Here is a 19,447-nt window from a genome sequence, read left to right on the forward strand (position 1 = left end):
TGGCTTCAGAGTTAAGAATGAGGACTTAGAAGATAATAATGAACAAGCTCATTTATTTTAGCAAATCTAACTACTGAAAGAAAAGATAAATAATCCTTCATTAAGAAAGTTCAGAGACTTCCCTGGTGGTCCAATGGCTAAGATTCTGGGCTCCCAATGCAGGGGACCTGGGTTCAATCCCTGCTCAGGTAACTAGATCCCATGTGGCACGACTTAAGAGCTCACATGCTGCAACTAAGACCCAGTGCAGCCAAATTAATTAATAATTAATTTTCTAAAAAGTTCATTAAACTTTTAAGACTGTTTCCTCATTTGTAAAATTAGAATAATGGCACGCAAATAATGGACATTTTCTGAAGATTACATCTGTTATGTAAAGCACTAAGCATGCTATATAATTAATGCTTTATAAATTTCAAATTTATAAACTCCCATTTTCCTAAAATACATTGAATATTAGTGCCCAAATTAGATGTAAACCTTTTTATATTGACATGCTGAGACTAAATTAAATGATTAAATATCACTATCTAATATGGAATATTATGAATATTGCATTCAAAAGATTCATTTTTTAAAACAAGCACTTTAAAAAGTTTTCTATTTTATGAAAAGCAATTTGCAACATAAAACAACTGTAATATTTTCCCAAAGAATTTAATCAACAGGGAAACATTTTAAGACTTGAATTAGAGGGAAAAACTTCATGGTATAAAATAATAAAATCTTGACTTCAGATCTGATTCCTGATGCATAAGTAGCAACAGAACCCCTAAAAGAAGACAATAAATCTGGATAATTTATTTTTAAAACATCTTTATGTTTCTTTCTTTGATTTAAAGGAAGGCTGTTGAGCTCTCCCTATATGCCTAGCACCGTGCCAGGGACAGAAAATACAAACTCAAAATAAACAGCACTGACCTCAACTGAACAGACATAATAGCACCTATTTATAAAAGCAATTTGAATCCAGTGATAGAAGTAGGTGCTAGTCTTACTGGACCACAGATAAAGTGAACCTGACCTGATCAGCATGGAACAGAAGAGCTTCCTGAAGGAGGCATTGCCTCTGCTGAATCTAATAGAAGTAGATGAAGGTGGACAAGGGACTCTAGGCAGAAGAGATTTGAGCAAAGGCAAGGTGTGTGCAGGAGTAGGTGTGTGCGGGGAACTCCAAGTAGAGGTGGGAGGTGGAAAGTGAAACGGTAAAATCCAGACATGGGTTCAGATCTCATAGAGCTCCATATGCTGAGTCAAGCAGCTTAAGTTAACCCGATAGGTGAGTATTTAAAAGGTTTCATCAGGATATCCCATCAGTAATTTAAAATAAGACACTCTGGCCCTTGTATTTAAAATAACACTCAGATTTGTATTTAAAGGGATTTCCCTGGTGGCTCAGACAGTAAAGAATCTGCCTGCACTGTGGGAGGCCCAGGTTCCATCCCTGGGTCGGGAAGATCTCTTAGAGAAGGGAATGACTACCCACTCCAGTATTCTGGCCTGGAGAATCCCATAGACAGAGGAGCCAATCCCAGACTGGCAGGCTACAGTCCATGGGGTTGCAAAGAGTTAGACACGACTGAGCGACTAACACTTTCACTTTCTTTCCAATTCTAGAGGTAGAAAAAGAGTATTTCAGTAAGTTAGTTCAACAGATTTGCACCTTATTTTCTTTCATTTCTCTAGATGCTAAATACATGCTGTTTGTTGTTGTTTAGTCACTAAGTCATGTCTGACTCTTTTGTCACCCACACGGACTGTAGCCCACCAGGCTCCTCTTGTCCATGGATTTCCCAGCAAGAATACTGGTGTGAGTTACCATTTCCTCCTCCAGGGGGGTCTTTCCAACCCAGGGATAGAACCTGTGTCTCCTTCATTGGCTGGTAGATTCTTTACCACTGAGCCACCTGAGAAAGCCCTTCCCTTAATTCTTACTAACTAGTCGAATCTCAATAAGATGTAACACGATATATAAATATGGGATGAAGACTTTTAGCTTTCGTGTTGACAGGTAGAGACTGCTGCTCCTGTTGCCTGTGTGAAGGGAGCTGGCGTCTTTGATCCAGTGCGCTCATAGTGGGTTTCACCCTGGGTCTTTGTACTGTCCTCTGATGCCACTGCACAGCTGGATGGTGGTGGGCGAAGAGCGATGAGGTATTTCGGACCCTTTTCTATTTTTCCCCTTTATAAAACTTTTTATTTTTTTTTAAAAAAAGAACTATGCAGATGTAACTGTAAAATCTTGATTCTAACGAGAGAGCCGAGAGCTTGGGAGAACCCACCTGGAAAATCCTCTTATTTTTAATATCTTTCCTGCTTTCTTTATAGACAGCTCATCAAGCTTGTAGGTTAGGGAAAACTTAAATGAAAGTAATATAGAACAAGAAATGAGGAGAATAAAGCAACAACAAATCATAACAAAAATACCAATGGAGAAGGAAGATGGAGTCAAAAATCAAATAATAGTGTGCACTTTTCTGGGAAATGTTAGACAGTCCATTTGAAAGAATCTGTGATCTGCCATTAAAATTAACTCCATAGTGAGATTTGCTTATCTTAGGTGTTTGGAAATTTTGCCTTGGTAATCACAGGACAGACTTTTTGTTTTTAATAATAAGTGATGAATGAGAAACCATGTGGGGAAGTTACTGGTGTTCATAATCTGTAGAAAAGAAGAGGTGGAACTTCATGGCGTTCTTCATCTTTTTTTAAATTCTCTGTGAAATGACACAAGTTATTTCCTTATGGGAATTTTTTTCTTTATAGGAAATCTGAGTTACTATCTCTCAACTAAACTTAGGTAAGTACTTAAGAACTTAAAGAAAGATACAACTTAAGCCTTGGTCTGCTAGGTTTAAGAGACCTGGAAAGGATTTTAATGAATTCATTTATGTCTTATGCAACTTCTTTGACCAATTTTCTCCTCCATAAAAAGGAGGTAATAAAATCTACCTCAAAAGTTGTGGTGAAGATTAGATTAGTTATAGTTTGCTTAGAGAAAAATTTTGCTACTAATCATTGAAAAATGCTAGATGTTAAATATCAATTTTATTATTATCGTTCAATATTTGTTGAAAATTCTTGGAGACCCTCTGCCAGAATGTAGCAATAAAAGAGGATATGATGACATCCCCCACCTGTTCCCCACCTTTTGGAAGTTCAGTGTGAAATAAAGTGAAAGTGAAGTCGCTCAGTTGTGTCCGACTCTTTGCAACCCCATGGACTGTAGCCTACCAGGCTCCTCCGACCATGGGATTCTCCAGGCAAGAATACTGGAGTGGGTTGCCATTTCCTTCTCCATCAGCGTGAAATAGGGGTTCTTAAATAGGATTCTGTGGATGGGTGTCAGGGAGTCCATATACTTTTCTAGAATTTTGGAGGGGAAAAGTTTTTTTCCAATTATGTGCAAAAATTAGGTGACAGTTGTTTTTTTTTTTCTTCCTGAGGAAAGGATTTCCAGCTTCATCAGATTATCATGGGCCCAATGATCCTAAAGAAAGGGAAGACCATTGATCTATAAAATTGATTTTATTACAGATAAGAGGAGCTTGTGAGCCTCCTCCTGGACCAAGATGAGTCCCCAAGCCTCATGGAAAATCAGAAATTCTTCAGAGCCCATCGATTGCTTTATCACAGAGTTCTTTCCTTTCTTCAGAAAAAAAAAATCCCCATCGTATTTTTTATGAGGTATGCATGCACACACAGCCCCACCTGTGCCAATGAAAGAGGAATTGATCTTGAAAAATTAGCAGAAGTATTTTCACTTTCATAAGAAAGGGTTTTTCTGAATTTTCTACGGAACTTCTAACACCTCCCCTACCCTGTGCAGGATCCAGTGCTGGGCTGTAAACATCACCCACCTACTCCGCTCCTCACCCCCTAGCAGCTTGTGCGTTCCCAAAGGGTAAGACCAGAGAAGGAATGTTCTTGAACACTCAGTAGCACATAGTAAATGGTCAGTAAAAGTTTGGTTCTTAATTGAATATTAACTGAATTATATCAAAGTATACAGATATACATTTCTTGTGAAAGAGCAGGATTAAACCTATGAAATATTTTTGCTTTCTGTGTTGTCAGAACCATACTAACTGAGGCAGATTTAGCCTAAAAAGATTCATCAGTAGCTAATGATACTGAAGCCAAAGCTCTAATACTTAGCCCACCTGATGCAAAGAGCCGACTCACTGGAAAAGACCCTGGTGCTAGGTGAGATTGAAGACAGGAAGAGAAGGGGGCGACAGAGGATGAGATGGTTGGATGGCATCATTGACTCAATGGACATAAGTGTGAGCAAACTCGGGAGATGGTGAAGGACAAGGAAGCCCGGCGTGCTACAGTCCATGGGGTCGCAAAGAGTTGGGCACACGTGAGTGACTGAACAACAGCAAAGTTTCTCTTGATGTTATTTCTATGAGGTCATTTGTCTCTGAATGGATCAGCCTTGGACACATGACTCCACCTGGGCCAGGAAGGTTCTCTATCCTAGGAATTTGGAGTCAGCACCCCATCAGGACTGTAGATGTGTAAAGTCAAGGCTTCTATAGCCATTTCCCGCAGGGTATGCTCATGTGTGGTCTGTGCGTCACGTGAACTACTGCAGAGAAAAGCGAAGGCTGCATGGCCTCAGAGAAATGGAGAGAAGGACTTTGATCTCTGGTTTCCAGTTCCCACCTTGAGTTCACTGTCAGATCTATTTGCTCTTTCTGCCTTGGCTTCATTGGATATGATGAGATTGCTATAAAGTTTTCAAATTGGGTATCTAACAGCCACACTGGTCATCTTGGTACTTGTTTGTGGACAAGGCTATTAGTTATTTATTACCATTATCAGTCTCATCCTCACCATTTCTCCTTCCCAAGGTTACCTGTGCAGGGGCAGGGGGTGCGGGGGGGACTTTTTCTGGAAAAAGGGTGGGAGGGGCTTGAATTTTGTTAGCAAATGTTTCAGAAACGTTTTATTGGCAAATAGTTGAAAGTGAAGTTCATTGAGGATAACTCAAAAGATAGATAACTTCAGATTTCAAGGAAAGGAGAGAGGGACTCAGCTACACAGGGGGCCAAGATGAATAAATTCACATTTCTACCTAGGACTGGCCTTGACTTAGCTTTTGAAACAGAAAATTCTTTAAAATAGAAGGTAACCAAAGTTATAGGGCTTCCCCAGTGGCTCAGACCAGGGAAAGAATCTGCCTGCAATGTGGGAGACCCAGGTTTAATCCCTGGGTGGGGAAGATCCCCTGGAGAAGGAAATGGCTACCCACTCCAATATTCTTATCTGGGAAATCTCATGGCCAGAGGAACTTGGCTGGCTACAGTCTATGGGGCCACAAGTGTCGGCCATGACGTTGCAACAGTAACAGGGACATAAACTTTAAACCAACATGCATTTGAGTATATGTTTTTTTAAGTTTAAATTTCTTATAAACTGAAAACACAAGTTTTATTTTCTATTTTCATTTAAAAAGTATGTTGGGCTAAGACAAGGGAACCAAGGCAAAAGTCAAGCAATGAAGTCTATTCTGTAATGTAAGAAAATATTTGGCATGCTGTACATTTCCATCACGGCACACCTTAGGGGCTATCCACCTGATCTGCTTTTGTCCGTAGCTAATAATCGACTTTTTAACAGACTGCTCTCTTAGCAAAATCACCTTATGGCACTACTTTCAACATCCGCATCTATCACAAAATACATCTCAACTGTTTTGCAAACAAACTTTCTTCCAATTAATAATTAAACAGAGGAACAGCTTGCAGTGTATGCTTGGAAGTAACTTTACTATATATAGTTGGAAATGACAGGCACACATGAAGATGTGACTGAAGCCGGGTAACATTTAAATATTCAGTTTTTCCTCTGTTACCTTGACTCGAGTAAAGTTAGTTCCCAAGGTAAAAACTAAGTGGTCTGCCGGCATATGGTATAACCTCCATTTGAGCGCTAAAAGCTGGATACTGTTTTTGCGAAACAGATGTTGCTGAGTGCAGCAATGCACAACTGACTCTAGCTAACAGCTGGGAATCCTCGGTGACCCATATAGCGAGAAATAAACATAGTCCTGTGCTTGGCAAAAGTGTGGGAAGGCAAATTTCCATTTGTTAAGAGCTTATCAAAATGAAGAATAAATGTTTTTAGCCATAAACTGATTTTATTCACCAGAGTAATCTTTCCAGCAGCTTCTGTGATGGCCTCATCATATCAGAGGCACCCTTTGCCAGATTAAGGCTGCAGTTACACTGACATATAGTACAGATGGAGAATAAACATCTGCCTCCATCAAGAGAGAAGACCAAGGACAAGGTTGACGAATATTATCTGGCATGACTGTCTTTGCGGGGAAGCATATAAATGCTACAGGACCAAAACCACTGGCATCGTCTGGTGTTGTCCTTATGTGGTTACTGACCATGAAGAGAGATGATTACTATGTACTCTCTAAGGAGGCCGCTGCAGATGCTACAATGATATGATTCCAACTCTAGGATCTGCCTCGCTGTAGCCATACCATGCGAGTCGCCCAGTGATTCCATTCCATCCATTTTATTTATTTATTTATTTCACATGGCTCGGCTGCATTGATTGCCTGCAAAGTTTCCATTCTTGTTGTGGAATGCCACAAACAAGGCAGGGAGGGAAAAAGAAGAGGAGAAGAATGTGGAAAAGATAAAAGCATCATTTTGTTTGTTTGTTTCATTCATAGGAAAATGTCAACAAAGCCGCCTAACCCAAGTTCAAATCAAATGCTTTTTTTCCCAACGAGGACTAAACCCCAACATTTTGATTGTGTATTGCTATATTTTAGTACAAGATCCAATTTCACCTTTGGCAAAAGCCGAGTGGGATGACATATGTTCTGGGAAAGGCACAGGCGTGTGCCACACACACACACACGGATACACACACATCCTGTAGTTCTAGCACTGAGTTCCTTTTGTCCTCACTGCAACCAAATGATTCATGTGGCACAAATAATATGACAGATGTAGCTTTAAAAATTCAGTTTTACTGCGAGTGTCTTTTTGACTGAACCTTCTTTCATTTTCTGGTATCTCTTGTGACCATATGGAGTTTAGATGGCAATGAATTCCCTTCTACTAGCTCAAATCCTTTTTCTGCACCTGGGCACAATTTTGGATAAGGAGGTGAAGAAAGGGGGGAAAGTGTCAGGCTTAATCTACAGGATTACATTACGAGTAGAGAGTACTTTTCCTTTTTGTGAAAAGACAATTTCAGTCCTATCCATTTTGGATATATGGATTTTTGTTGTTGTTGTTGTTCTTTCCCTTGACTAATTAAGAAAAAGAGACTTGCTTAGATTCTGATCCTCTAGTTGAAGCAATCATGATCTTATCTCTTGAGATTCTAGAATGAGCTGAAATCTCAATTTTTACTACTAACAATAGCAAGTGTTTATTGACTGTTTATGTATCAGGTGGTGTACCTAGCACTTTATATATTCTGACATGTATGTAGCATTTAATCTTCACAAAAATCCTGTGAGTTCAATACTGTTGTTATTATTTCTGTTTTACAGAGGAGAAAATTGAGTCACAGAGAGGAAGTAATATGTCCAAAGTCACACAACTCATAGTAGTAGAACCAGCATTTGAACAGGAAGATCTGACCCAAGCCCACGCTCTTGCCCGTGATGCTACCCGTTGCGTGTATGAACTCAGTCGCTCTGTATCTTCTGCATTGGCAGGCAGATTCTTTACCACTGAGCCACCTGGGAAGCCCATGCGTGCATATGCACACACAATAATTTATTTAACCATTCTCCTAATGGTTGTTGTTGCATCCTTTATATATTTTGCTACATTAACTGTTGATTTTTTTTCTTAATCCAAACAGTGACATGATTATAAACATGCTTATACTTACATTTCTATGTTTTTTTTTAATATCTATATCAAAGATTTCAAGAAGTAATCATCAAGGGGTGTGTGTGTGTGTTTTTGTTAGGTGAATTAAAACTTTTTAAAAGTACAAACATTTTGACCTATAGGTACACACTTATTTATAACTGTCTCCACGGTAATTCTCTTTTCAGTCACGGATATTGAAATATAGTTTACAGTGAGATTCCCTTGTTAAAGTATACAGTTCTGTGATCTTTGATGCATATGTGTGGTTGTGCTTTCACCACCACAGTCAAGATGTAGAACTGTTCCACCAACCCAAAATTTCCCTCACACCCCTCTGAGGTCAACCCTTATCCATCCCCAGATACCCACTCCTTTATTTTTGCCATTTCCAGGATATCAGAGAAATGGAGCCAAACGGTATGTAGCTTTTGGGCTTTGCATCATGCGTTTGAAGTCCGTCCATCTAGTTGCTCATATCAGTAATCTATTCCTTTGTATTGCTGAGTAATACCCAACTGTATGGTTGTACCAGCACTTATCTATTTGCCAGCCAAAGAGCATTTGGATTGTCCTTGTATTTAGTGTTTATGAATAAAGCTGTATTATTTGCCTAAAGGTTTTTGCGTGCGCATGGGTATTCATTTCTACTGGGAAAATACCAAAAGAAAAAAAAAAGGGAATTTCCTATTATATGGTAAGCACGTGTTTAACTTTATGAGTAAATATCAAACTGTGTTCCAAAGTGTCTCTACCATTTTGCTTTCCCACCAGCAATGAATGTGAGCTCTAGTTGGTCTATGTTCTCATCAGTATTTGGTATTGGCAGTTTTTGTTGTTATTGTTGGCTTTTCGCGTTTTAATCATTCTAATAGGTGTAAAGTGGTGTCTTGTGATTTATAATGTGCATTTCCTAATGACTAATGATGTTAAATATCTTTGGGGGTGTATTTTTGCCATTTGTATCTCTGGTAAGATAATATATGTACCTCTGCTCAAATCGTTTGCCATTTTTATTGATATGTTTGTTTTCTTATTTTGGAGGTTTGAGCATTTTTATATATTCTAAACATGAGTCCTTAATCAGATAATGTAAGTTGTAAATGTACTTTTCTCATCTGTGACTTATCTTTTTATTCTTTCAAAGAACTGACATTGTTCATCTTAATAATTGTTTTAATATCTATTTTTATTTCTTTCTTTCTTTGGCTGAGCCAGTTCTTAGTTGCAGTATGTGGGATCTTCAATCTTCATTGGGACATGCAGGATCTCTCTTTTTTTTTTTTAGTTGCAGCATGCGAACTCTTAGTTGTAGCATGTGGGATCTAGTTCCCTGACCAGGTATTGAACATGGGTCCCCTGCCTTGGGAGCATGGAGTCTTAGCCGCTGGACAACCAGGGAAGTCCCACTGTTAATTTTAATAAAATCAATTTATCAATTTTCCCTTTTGGATTGTGGTTTTAGTGATTTATCTAAGAAATATATGCCTAAATTAAAGATCTTCTACTTCTTTCTAAAGGAAAACCCGGAGGGATCGGGTGGAGAGGGAGGTGGAAGGGGGGATCGGGATGGGGAATACATGTAAATCCACGGCTGATTCGTGTCAATGTATGACAAAGACCACTGCAGTATTGTGGGGTGATTGGCCTCCAACTAATGAAAATAAATGAAAAAAATAAAATAAAATAAAAATAAAATAAATAAATAAATAAAATGTTTATAATTTTAGATTTAGTTTAGCTGAGTTTAGATATAGTTTTATGTCAGTTGGTTTGGCTGTATTTATCAATAGAAATATTACTTTCTTTGAGATTATGTTTAGCAATAAAGTTTGCATCTTTTAAAGTCACAGTGCATCACTTAAGTACATGACCATTAACTTAGATACCTCAATCCCATGGGGAGATGGGGACTATTTCACTCTGGAAGTCTCTTTCCTGTACTCCACTACCGTTCTCATCATGCTTGTGAGTTCCTTTGTTACACAGAATATATCTGAGAGAGTGGATTTGGCACTATCTGAGAGTGTTAAATGGTCTGATAATTTTCTCAACATGCTATTTCCATGTCTGTTTAATATTGATTGATTTATCACCTGGTTTTGAATTCTACTTTTTTGCTTCTTTGCCTGAATTGGGTTTCTTTTATTAGATACTAGCTATTGTAAATCTGGGGGCTTCCCTGGTGGCTCAAGATGGTAAAGAATTTGCTTGTAATGCAGGAGACGTGGGTTCAGTCCCTGGGTCAGGAAGATATATCCCCTGGAGAAGGGAATGGCAACCCATTCCAGTATTCTTGCCTGGGAAATTGCATGGACAGAGGAGCTTGATGGGCAACAGTCCATGGGGTTGCAAAGAATTGGACATGACTGAGCGACTAACACACACACACACATGTAGTTTTCAAGGAGTGAGGGGAAACCCTATCCCTGTAGGTACATCATGGCCGGAAGTTCAAGTCTCCCAGAGCCTGTCCCTTGTTATATGCATTTTTGAAACTTCGTTTAATCCAAACATCTGCCTTCTCTATTTCTATTTCTGAGATGCTGGGGGGCCGCTGGAGAAAAAAAAATCACATAAATGTGAGCAATGGTGACATTATATTTTTATGGTTCTCAATTTCAGCTGCCTTCTCAGCACCATTTCCCATTACAGCTATTTCAAATGCTTGCCAATCCCTTCAAGTCCCCAATTCCAACATCTAGAATCTTTCTCTAAGCAAATTAACCTCTTTTATATGTTACAGAGGAGAGTAAGGGTTTCTTAATGGAAATCCCTTAACTCTCTCATCAACATGCCTGAAAACACATCTATTTCCTACTTCTATTTTTCTTCCTGTCTTTTGGAAAGATGTGTTCTTTGCCTATTAAACCAACTCCTTTCCCTGTACTCTTTACTTATTTCCTTTAGTTTTTTCTGTGATTTTGATCCTAGATTGCTTTTTTCTTTGTTACCTTTATCTTTGTCTATATATTGCCTGTGATTGTAACTTTATTATTTTGTCTGATAACATGATTGTGGCAAAAGATTAAAACTCAATGGAAGAATAAAAGCCATTCTCCACATATATAAAAATTAGAAATTGATATAAAAAGTCTTCTTTGATATAAATTGTCTTCTGCTTTCGTATAGTGCTCTCTTGAAGGACATCCTTCATAACCTCATGAATGTGACTGAGCAAGACTGTTGTGCAGGCCACTGTTGTCCTTTGAATAACACTCGCATTTCCTCAGTGCTGACTTCAGCCAAGGGTTTCCTTTACTCTGAATCCTCAAGGACTCCTCTCTTTTGCAGAGTAAAGGGCAAAATTCTAAATTGTCCTAGGAAATCCTGCAGGGACTGGCCCTTCCTGTCTCTCATCTCCAGTTATCTCCCCGCCCCCTTCATTTCATCCTATCCTCACTTGCCTGCTTAAGTACCTTGTATAAGAAACAGATTCTGGGTATTTGGCCCTGCTGTTCTTTCAATCTGGAATCCTCTTTCCCAGAATGCTGGAATGCTGGATAGTGTATGTGGATATCCCAAAAGAATCTAAGAGAACACATACAAAACTGAACTCATTGTCTTCCTTCAACTGTATTTGATTCAGATTTCTACATAGCACCTGAAAGCCTTTGTTATAAGTGCATGCATGCTCAGTCCTGTCCAACTCTTTGAGACCCCATGGACAGCAGCCTGCCAGGCTCCTCTGTCCATAGGATTTCTCAGGCAAGAATATGGAGCGAATTGCTGTCTCCTCCTCCAGGGGATCTTCCCAACCCAGGGATCGGACCCATGTCTCCTGCATCGGCAGGCGGATTCTTTGCCTGAGTCTAAATTGGTTTCATTCTACTAGATCAACAATATTCAGATTAGAAGCTGGAGGATATGGAAGCCCACTCCACATATCCATATGGAGGATATGTGACTTCCATATAACCTTCAGGTTATAACTCACTTCTGTAATGTCTTGCCCATGTGCTGCATGTGGAAACAGGAAAAACGCTAGGAACTTATTCTTAAATGGTGAATCCTTTAAGGCAGAGACTGAGTGTTACTCATCTTTTGAAACTAGCACAGCAGCTTGAGCATATTAAGTAGCCAATATGTGATTATTGAATTAACCTGAACTCACTCTTGGTTGAGCCTTGGTTGAACTCACCCTAAGGTTAGTTTGTCCTAATTCTAGACTATAGGAAAATAAATGTTTTCTATAAAATTGAAATTTATGTGCTAAATTGAATGACTACAGGACAAAAATATTGAAATCTTAAAAAGTAAATCAAATTTTCCATTACTTCAAGCAATTGTACTCTGTCAAAGAATCAAATTTATCAAACTTATTGGCACATTTAACTTGTAGACGTGTTAACTTTATTATTTGGCATGTGAAAATATGTCATGTTTTTGACCCCAGTGTTTCTGCTTCCTCTTTAAACACTGTTGATTCTTTTATTGAATGCCCTAAAAGGTTCTGCCAGTTTTAAACCCAGGAGGCTGGTACCCCATCTGTTTCACTGGAAACCATCTAATCCAAACAGACACTTCTCTTCTTAGGAGGTATTTCCAGTGCTCTGTGAAACCAAAAGTTTCCATTCTGTGATGCATATATATCTCTCGATCTGACAACGTGTTGAACACATTGAGGTAAACGTCCAGATGTCCTGGCCACCATGGAGTTTGGCTAAATTGTGGAGAAGCCCCAACGAGAATTCTAGAAAAGAGCAAGTTACCCACAAAGAAAGAGGCTATCTGGGAATCTAATTTGATACAAATCCACAACTCCCTTCACATATTGCTATCAAGCTGAAAAGAATCTTATGGATTTAGAGAAGATATAACCTAGCTTGTAATATAAGAATAACCTAGGCTTGTTCCATAGCCCTAGGCTCTTAAAACTAGTCTTCATATTCAAGAATGAATCTGCAAATGCTATAGAATTGGACTGATTTTTTTTCATAATTACAATTACATTGGATATTGTTTTTTGTCATGTAAAACTTTTGGGGAACTTCTATTTTAAGATTAAGTGTACTTAGTTATACACTAATATTTACACAGACTGCCAAACATCATCTGGGTTAAAATTATTGCATTTAATACTTCTATTTGTGTTCTTTTTGTAGATTATCTCTGGTGTCTGGCATTGCTCCCTACTTTTTTAGACTGTTAGAATGTTAATGTGCCAAGATATGTGATAGTTGAATGCTACTTGTTTAGTTCTCTGAAAGTCTGCTGCTAGTTAATTCAGTTCCTTGATTTGTCGTTTGTTGCTGGAGAAGAGGACAGTGTTTACTCATTACTAGCTTCACAAAAATATGACTCTTTATTGTTACTGTTGAAGCACATTTGTTTCCTGTTCGTGTTTATTGCTTCCTGGAATCACATTAATCTTCCCCTTTACCAGAGAATCATTGTTTATATAAATGGAAATTGTCCCAAAATAATTTTTTAATACTTTCCTCTCTTGCTTTTGCTCATACATTTGATATCCTTTCTATTATTCTACAGTCTTCATTTCATGCATTTCTACCATCCTTGAGCACTTAATACTTGTTTCAGCAAATATTTCATGTAGTTCAGTACCATTCAGATGCTCAGTCATGTCCAGCTCTTTGCGGACCCCATGGACTGCAGCACACCAGGCCTCCCTGTCCATCACCAACTCCTGGAGTCCACCCAAACCCATGTCCATTGAGTTGGTGATGCCATCCAACCATCTCATGCTCTGTCGTCCCCTTCTCTTCCCACCTTCAATCATTCCCAGCATCAGGGTCTTTTCCAGTGAGTCAGTTCTTTGCATCAGGTGGCCAAGGTATTGGAGCTTCAGCTTCAGCATCAGTCCTTCCAAAGAATATTCAGGACTGATTTCCTTTAGGATGGACTGGTTGGATCTCCTTGCAGTCCAAAGGACTCTCAAGAGTCTTCTCCAACACCACAGTTCAAAAGCATAGATTCTTCGGCACTCAGCTTTCTTTACAGTCCAACTCTCACATCCATACATGACTACTGGAAGAAGCACAGCTTTGACTAGACGGACCTTTGTTGGCAAAGTAATGTCTCTGCTTTTTAATAAGCTGTCTAGGTTGGTCGTAACTTTTCTTCCAAGGAGCAAGTGTCTTTTAATTTCATGGCTACAGTCACCATCTGCAGTGACTTTTGAGCCCAAAAAAATAAAGTCTGTCACTGTTTCCACTGTTTCCCCATCTATTTGCCATGAAGTGATGGGACCAGATGCCATGATCTTAGTTTTCTGAATGTTGAGCTTTAAGCCTACTTTTTCACTCTCTTCTTTCACTTTCATCAAGAGGCTCTTTAGTTCTTCTTCACTTTCTGCCACAAGGGTGGTGTCATCTGCATATCTGAGGTTATTGATATTTCTCCTGGCAATCTTGATTCCAGCTTGTGCTTCATCCAGCACAGCGTTTCTCATGATGTACCCTACATATAAGTTAAATAAGCAGGGTGACAATATATAGCCTTGATGTATTCCTTTTCCTATTTGGAACCAGTCTGTTGTTCCATGTCCAGTTCTAACTGTTGCTTCCTGACCTGCATATAGATTTCTCAAGAGGCAGGTCAGGTGGCCTGGTATTTCATTTAGTACTATTCTTAAATATTTTCACCTTAAAAGTTATTTTTCCAATGTCTTTATTTTCAGTTTTCTTCTCCAGGTCCAGTTTTCTGTGACACATTTATTATTTCCCTATGGTCTTCAGTCTTCTTTTGGTCATTGAATGGTACACATCAGATTCTTTGGAGGCCAAGTAGATATGTTTTTATTTCTAAAAACACTTATTTTGATAAGTAAGATCTTTGTCTGTCCATCTTTTACTGATCTTTTCTTCCCTGGATTCAAGTCCAATCTGAATGTCCTATCAATTTAGCTAACTTGCCCTACCGTCTGGAATTCTCAAACTTGTGAAAGAGATCAGGAGGATATGTGACTACCAAAGTGAAGAGAAGTACCATGTTCACCAAGACATAAGTACTTGAGTATTTCTGAATAGCAGTGGAGTCAGTTAGAGCAATTTATGTAGATCGGCACCCCCAGCCCCACTGTACTCCTAGAAGCTTGCTAGCCTAGAAAATAGGCTCTCTAACCTTTGCCTGTGTCCACCATGGATTATGCTTAAACATCCAAGCTGCTCTTCTGTCCTTTTTTTGTTAGGTTCTCATGACACCATCATTTTTTAAAATATAACTCCTAACCAATTCTGGTAGCTTTTATCATTGATGAAATTTAATTTTATTAGGTAGCAAATAACCTACAAAATCAAGAAACTGGGAAGAATGAAGTGTGAGCAGTAGGACACTAATAGTCTATTCCCCTCCCCATCCTCACTTCTCCTGAGCTCACGCAGACACATACAGTCAAAAACAACAACACCACCCGGAGCGAGCGCCGCGCCAGCGCCACACGGCCCGGCCGCCGAGCGCGACGACACACACCGAACAGGTGGCCGGAGGCTGCGGCGCCGCGCGGGCACAGGCGGGCGAGCCCGGGGCCAGGCCCGGCTAGGCGCGGCGAGGGCGGCAGGCCGGGCATGCGAGCCGATCGGGCGCCCGGCCGCGGCCCCTAGCCTCGCGCCCCGCGCCGCGCGCCCCGCGTGCAGCCGCCTCGGCCCAGGGCGCTCCGGGCCCTCCGGCCGCGGTCACCGAGGGGCGCGGGCCGGCCCGTGGCGGCGGCGGCGGCATGAAAGTGACAGTGTGCTTCGGCAGGACCCGGGTGGTCGTGCCGTGCGGGGACGGCCACATGAAAGTTTTCAGCCTCATCCAGCAAGCGGTGACCCGCTACCGGAAGGCCATCGCCAAGGATCCAAACTACTGGATACAAGTGCATCGACTGGAACATGGAGATGGAGGAATTCTGGATCTCGACGACATCCTCTGTGATGTGGCAGATGACAAAGACAGACTGGTAGCCGTGTTTGATGAGCAAGACCCCCATCATGGAGGTGATGGCACCAGTGCCAGCTCCACAGGCACCCAGAGCCCAGAGATATTCGGCAGTGAGCTCGGCACCAACAATGTCTCAGCCTTCCAGCCTTACCAAGCAACAAGTGAGATCGAGGTCACCCCTTCAGTCCTTCGTGCGAATATGCCTCTTCACGTCCGACGGAGCAGTGACCCAGCGTTAATTGGCCTTTCCACGTCTGTCAGTGATAATAACTTCTCCGAAGAGCCTTCAAGGAAAAACCCCACACGCTGGTCGACAACCGCTGGCTTCCTCAAGCAAAACAGTGCTGGCAGTCCTGCAGCCTGTGACAGGAAGAAAGAGAAAACTACAGAAGCCTCCCACGGGACACTAGTAACTGGTCTAACCAATTTCAGAGAGACAATGCTCGCTCATCTCTGAGTGCCAGTCACCCAATGGTGGACAAGTGGCTGGAGAAGCAAGAACAGGATGAGGACGTCGCAGAGGAAGACAGCAGCCGCGTGGAACCCGTGGGCCATGCCGACACCGGTGTGGAGAACATCCCCAACTTCTCTCTGGATGATATGGTAAAGCTCGTACAAGTCCCCAACGATGGAGGGCCTCTGGGAATCCATGTAGTGCCTTTCAGTGCTCGAGGCGGCAGAACCCTGGGGTTATTAGTAAAACGACTGGAGAAAGGTGGTAAGCTGAACAAGAAAACCTTTTTCATGAGAATGATTGCATTGTCAGGATTAATGATGGCGACCTTCGAAATAGAAGATTTGAACAAGCACAACACATGTTTCGCCAAGCCATGCGGACATCCATCATTTGGTTCCATGTGGTTCCCGCAGCCAATAAAGAGCAGTATGAACAACTGTCCCAAAGCGAGAGGAACAATTACTACTCGAGCCGCTTCAGCCCGGACAGCCAGCATGTGGATCACAGGGGTGTGACCAGCGCGGGGCCGCAGGCTCTGCCCAGGGCGTCCCGGCTGAACCCCCGACCTGAGCACGCGGACCCTCACCCCCGACTCCTACCTCAGAGCGCGCAGCCCTCGGGAAAGCCGCCTGCCGCTCCCGCCCTGGCAGCACACCATGTGTTCAGTCCCAGCAGTGGTTACAACACCAAAAAAATAGGCAAGAAGCTTAACATCCAGCTCAAGAAAGGTACAGAAGGTTTGGGATTCAGCATCACTTCCAGGGATGTAACAATAGGTGGCTCAGCACCAATTTATGTGAAAAACATCCTCCCAAGGGGTGCTGCCATCCAAGATGGCCGGCTGAAGGCTGGTGATAGACTCATAGAGGTTAATGGAGTCGATCTAGCAGGCAAATCCCAGGAGGAAGTTGTTTCCTTGTTGAGAAGCACCAAGATGGAAGGGACTGTGAGCCTTCTGGTCTTTCGCCAAGAAGATGCCTTCCACCCAAGGGAACTGAATGCAGAGCCAAGCCAGATGCAGATTCCAAAAGAAACGAAAGCAGAAGATGAGGATACCGTTCTCACACCCGACGGCACCCGGGAATTTCTGACGTTTGAAGTTCCGCTGAATGATTCAGGATCTGCCGGTCTTGGCGTCAGTGTCAAAGGTAACCGGTCGAAAGAGAACCACGCAGATTTGGGAATCTTCGTCAAGTCCATTATTAATGGAGGAGCAGCATCGAAGGATGGGAGGCTTCGGGTGAATGATCAACTGATAGCAGTGAATGGAGAATCCCTGTTGAGCAAGACAAACCAGGATGCCATGGAAACCCTCCGGAGGTCCATGTCCACTGAAGGGAACAAGCGAGGAATGATCCAGCTCATTGTGGCGAGGAGAATAAGCAAATGCACTGAGCTCAAGTCACCTGGGAGCCCCTCTGGACCCGAGCTGCCCATTGAAACGGTGCTGGATGAGAGAGAGCAAAGGATTTCCCACTCCCTCTACAGCGGGCTCGAGGGTCTTGATGAATCACCCACAAGAAATGCTGCGCTCAGTAGGATAATGGGTAAATACCAGCTGTCCCCCACGGTGAATATGCCCCAGGATGACACTGTCATTATTGAGGATGACAGGTTGCCAGTGCTTCCACCACATCTCTCTGACCAGTCATCTTCCAGCTCCCATGATGATGTAGGATTTGTGACGACAGATGCTGGCACATGGGCCAAGGTTGGCATCAGCGACTCTGCAGACTGCTCTTTGAGTCCAGACGTTGATCCAGTTCTTGCTTTTCAACGAGAAGGATTTGGACGTCAGAGTATGTCAGAAAAACGCACAAAGCAATTTTCAGATGCCAGTCAATTGGATTTCGTTAAAACGCGAAAATCAAAAAGCATGGATTTAGGTATAGCTGACAAGACTAAACTCAATACAGTGGATGACCAGAAAGCAGGTTCCCCCAGCAGAGATGTGGGGCCTTCCCTGGGTCTGAAGAAGTCGAGCTCTTTAGAGAGTCTGCAGACAGCAGTTGCCGAGGTGACTTTGAATGGGGACATTCCTTTCCATCGCCCTAGGCCACGGATAATCCGAGGCAGGGGATGCAATGAGAGCTTCAGAGCTGCCATTGACAAGTCCTATGATAAACCTGCAGTGGGTGATGACGACGAAGGCATGGAGACGTTGGAAGAAGACACGGAAGAAAGTTCGAGATCAGGAAGGGAATCTGTATCCACAGCCAGCGACCAGCCTTCCCACTCTCTGGAGAGACAGATGAATGGAAACCAAGACAGAGGCGAGAAGCCCGATCGGAGGAAAGAGAAAATAGGCAAAGAAAAGAAGAAAGACAGAGACAAGGAGAAGATGAAAGCCAAGAAGGGGAAGCTGAGGGGCTTGGGAGACATGTTCAACCTGGCCAAACTGAAGCCTGAGAAGAGATGAGCAACAAGCCAGAGTCCAAATGTCTTGAGAAGCACATATTGCACAGTTGTTTTTGTTTTTTTTTTTTAAACAAACAATAAATTTACTTTTAATGAAAAAAACAACAACAACAAAAAAAAAACAAACAAACAGGGGATCTCCAGATAACTCACTTATTGATTCCACAGTGGAGCATCTTTATTTGACTAATGCTTTATGCACTGGTCTGTATGCTTTATGCTTCTGTGTCTGTATCCATATTTTTCTTTAAATTTTTACAAATGGTCACCAGCCTGTAAACTATTTCACCTTATTCATTCTTACATTAAATAAATAGATAGGTAAATACATAAATAAATAAAATAAAGAGTATAAAAACAGAAATCTTTTCTAGAAAGCAAACTAAACTATGATTGAGTATTTGTGTGAGTTCAGTTGCTCAGTCATGTCTGCCTCTTTATGACCCTATGGACTATAGCCCGCCAGCCTCCTCTGTCCTTGGGATTCTCTGGGCAAGAATACTGGAATGGTTGCTATGCCCTCCTCCAGGGGATCTCCCTACCCAGGGATCGAACTTGCATCTCTTGTGTCTCCTGCATTGGCAGGTGGATTCTTAACCACTAGCACCACCTGGGAAGCCCAATTAAGTATTTAAAATGAGTAAAAGACTAGCATTGTTCTTGGTGCACAAAAAGCAGTCAATAAATATCCCCCCCCCCATCACTGTGCTTAGTATGAAACCTAAAGTTTTTTTTAAAGTCAAAACTTTTAGAAGTTTATTATTCATTAATTAAAGGAGTAATCTCTTTTTTGTTAAGATATTTAAAAATCCTAATTATAGGAAAAGGA

The 19,447-nt window shown here is 41.5% G+C and overlaps 1 protein-coding gene across 1 annotated transcript; it reads left to right on the top strand.

Moving 5' to 3' along the window:
• Window positions 1–15,490: 15,490 nt before the first annotated feature.
• On the top strand, window positions 15,491–18,697 carry LOC122679532 (partitioning defective 3 homolog). Its single transcript, XM_043880321.1, is given in 4 exon segments — window positions 15,491–16,117; window positions 16,120–16,464; window positions 16,467–18,086; window positions 18,135–18,697. Coding segments are annotated over 4 exon segments (3,030 nt in total). The 5' UTR covers window positions 15,491–15,537; the 3' UTR covers window positions 18,620–18,697.
• The last annotated feature ends 750 nt before the right edge of the window (window positions 18,698–19,447 follow it).

This window comes from Cervus elaphus, chromosome 21 (genome assembly GCF_910594005.1).
Source record: "Cervus elaphus chromosome 21, mCerEla1.1, whole genome shotgun sequence".
NCBI lineage: Eukaryota > Metazoa > Chordata > Mammalia > Artiodactyla > Cervidae > Cervus > Cervus elaphus.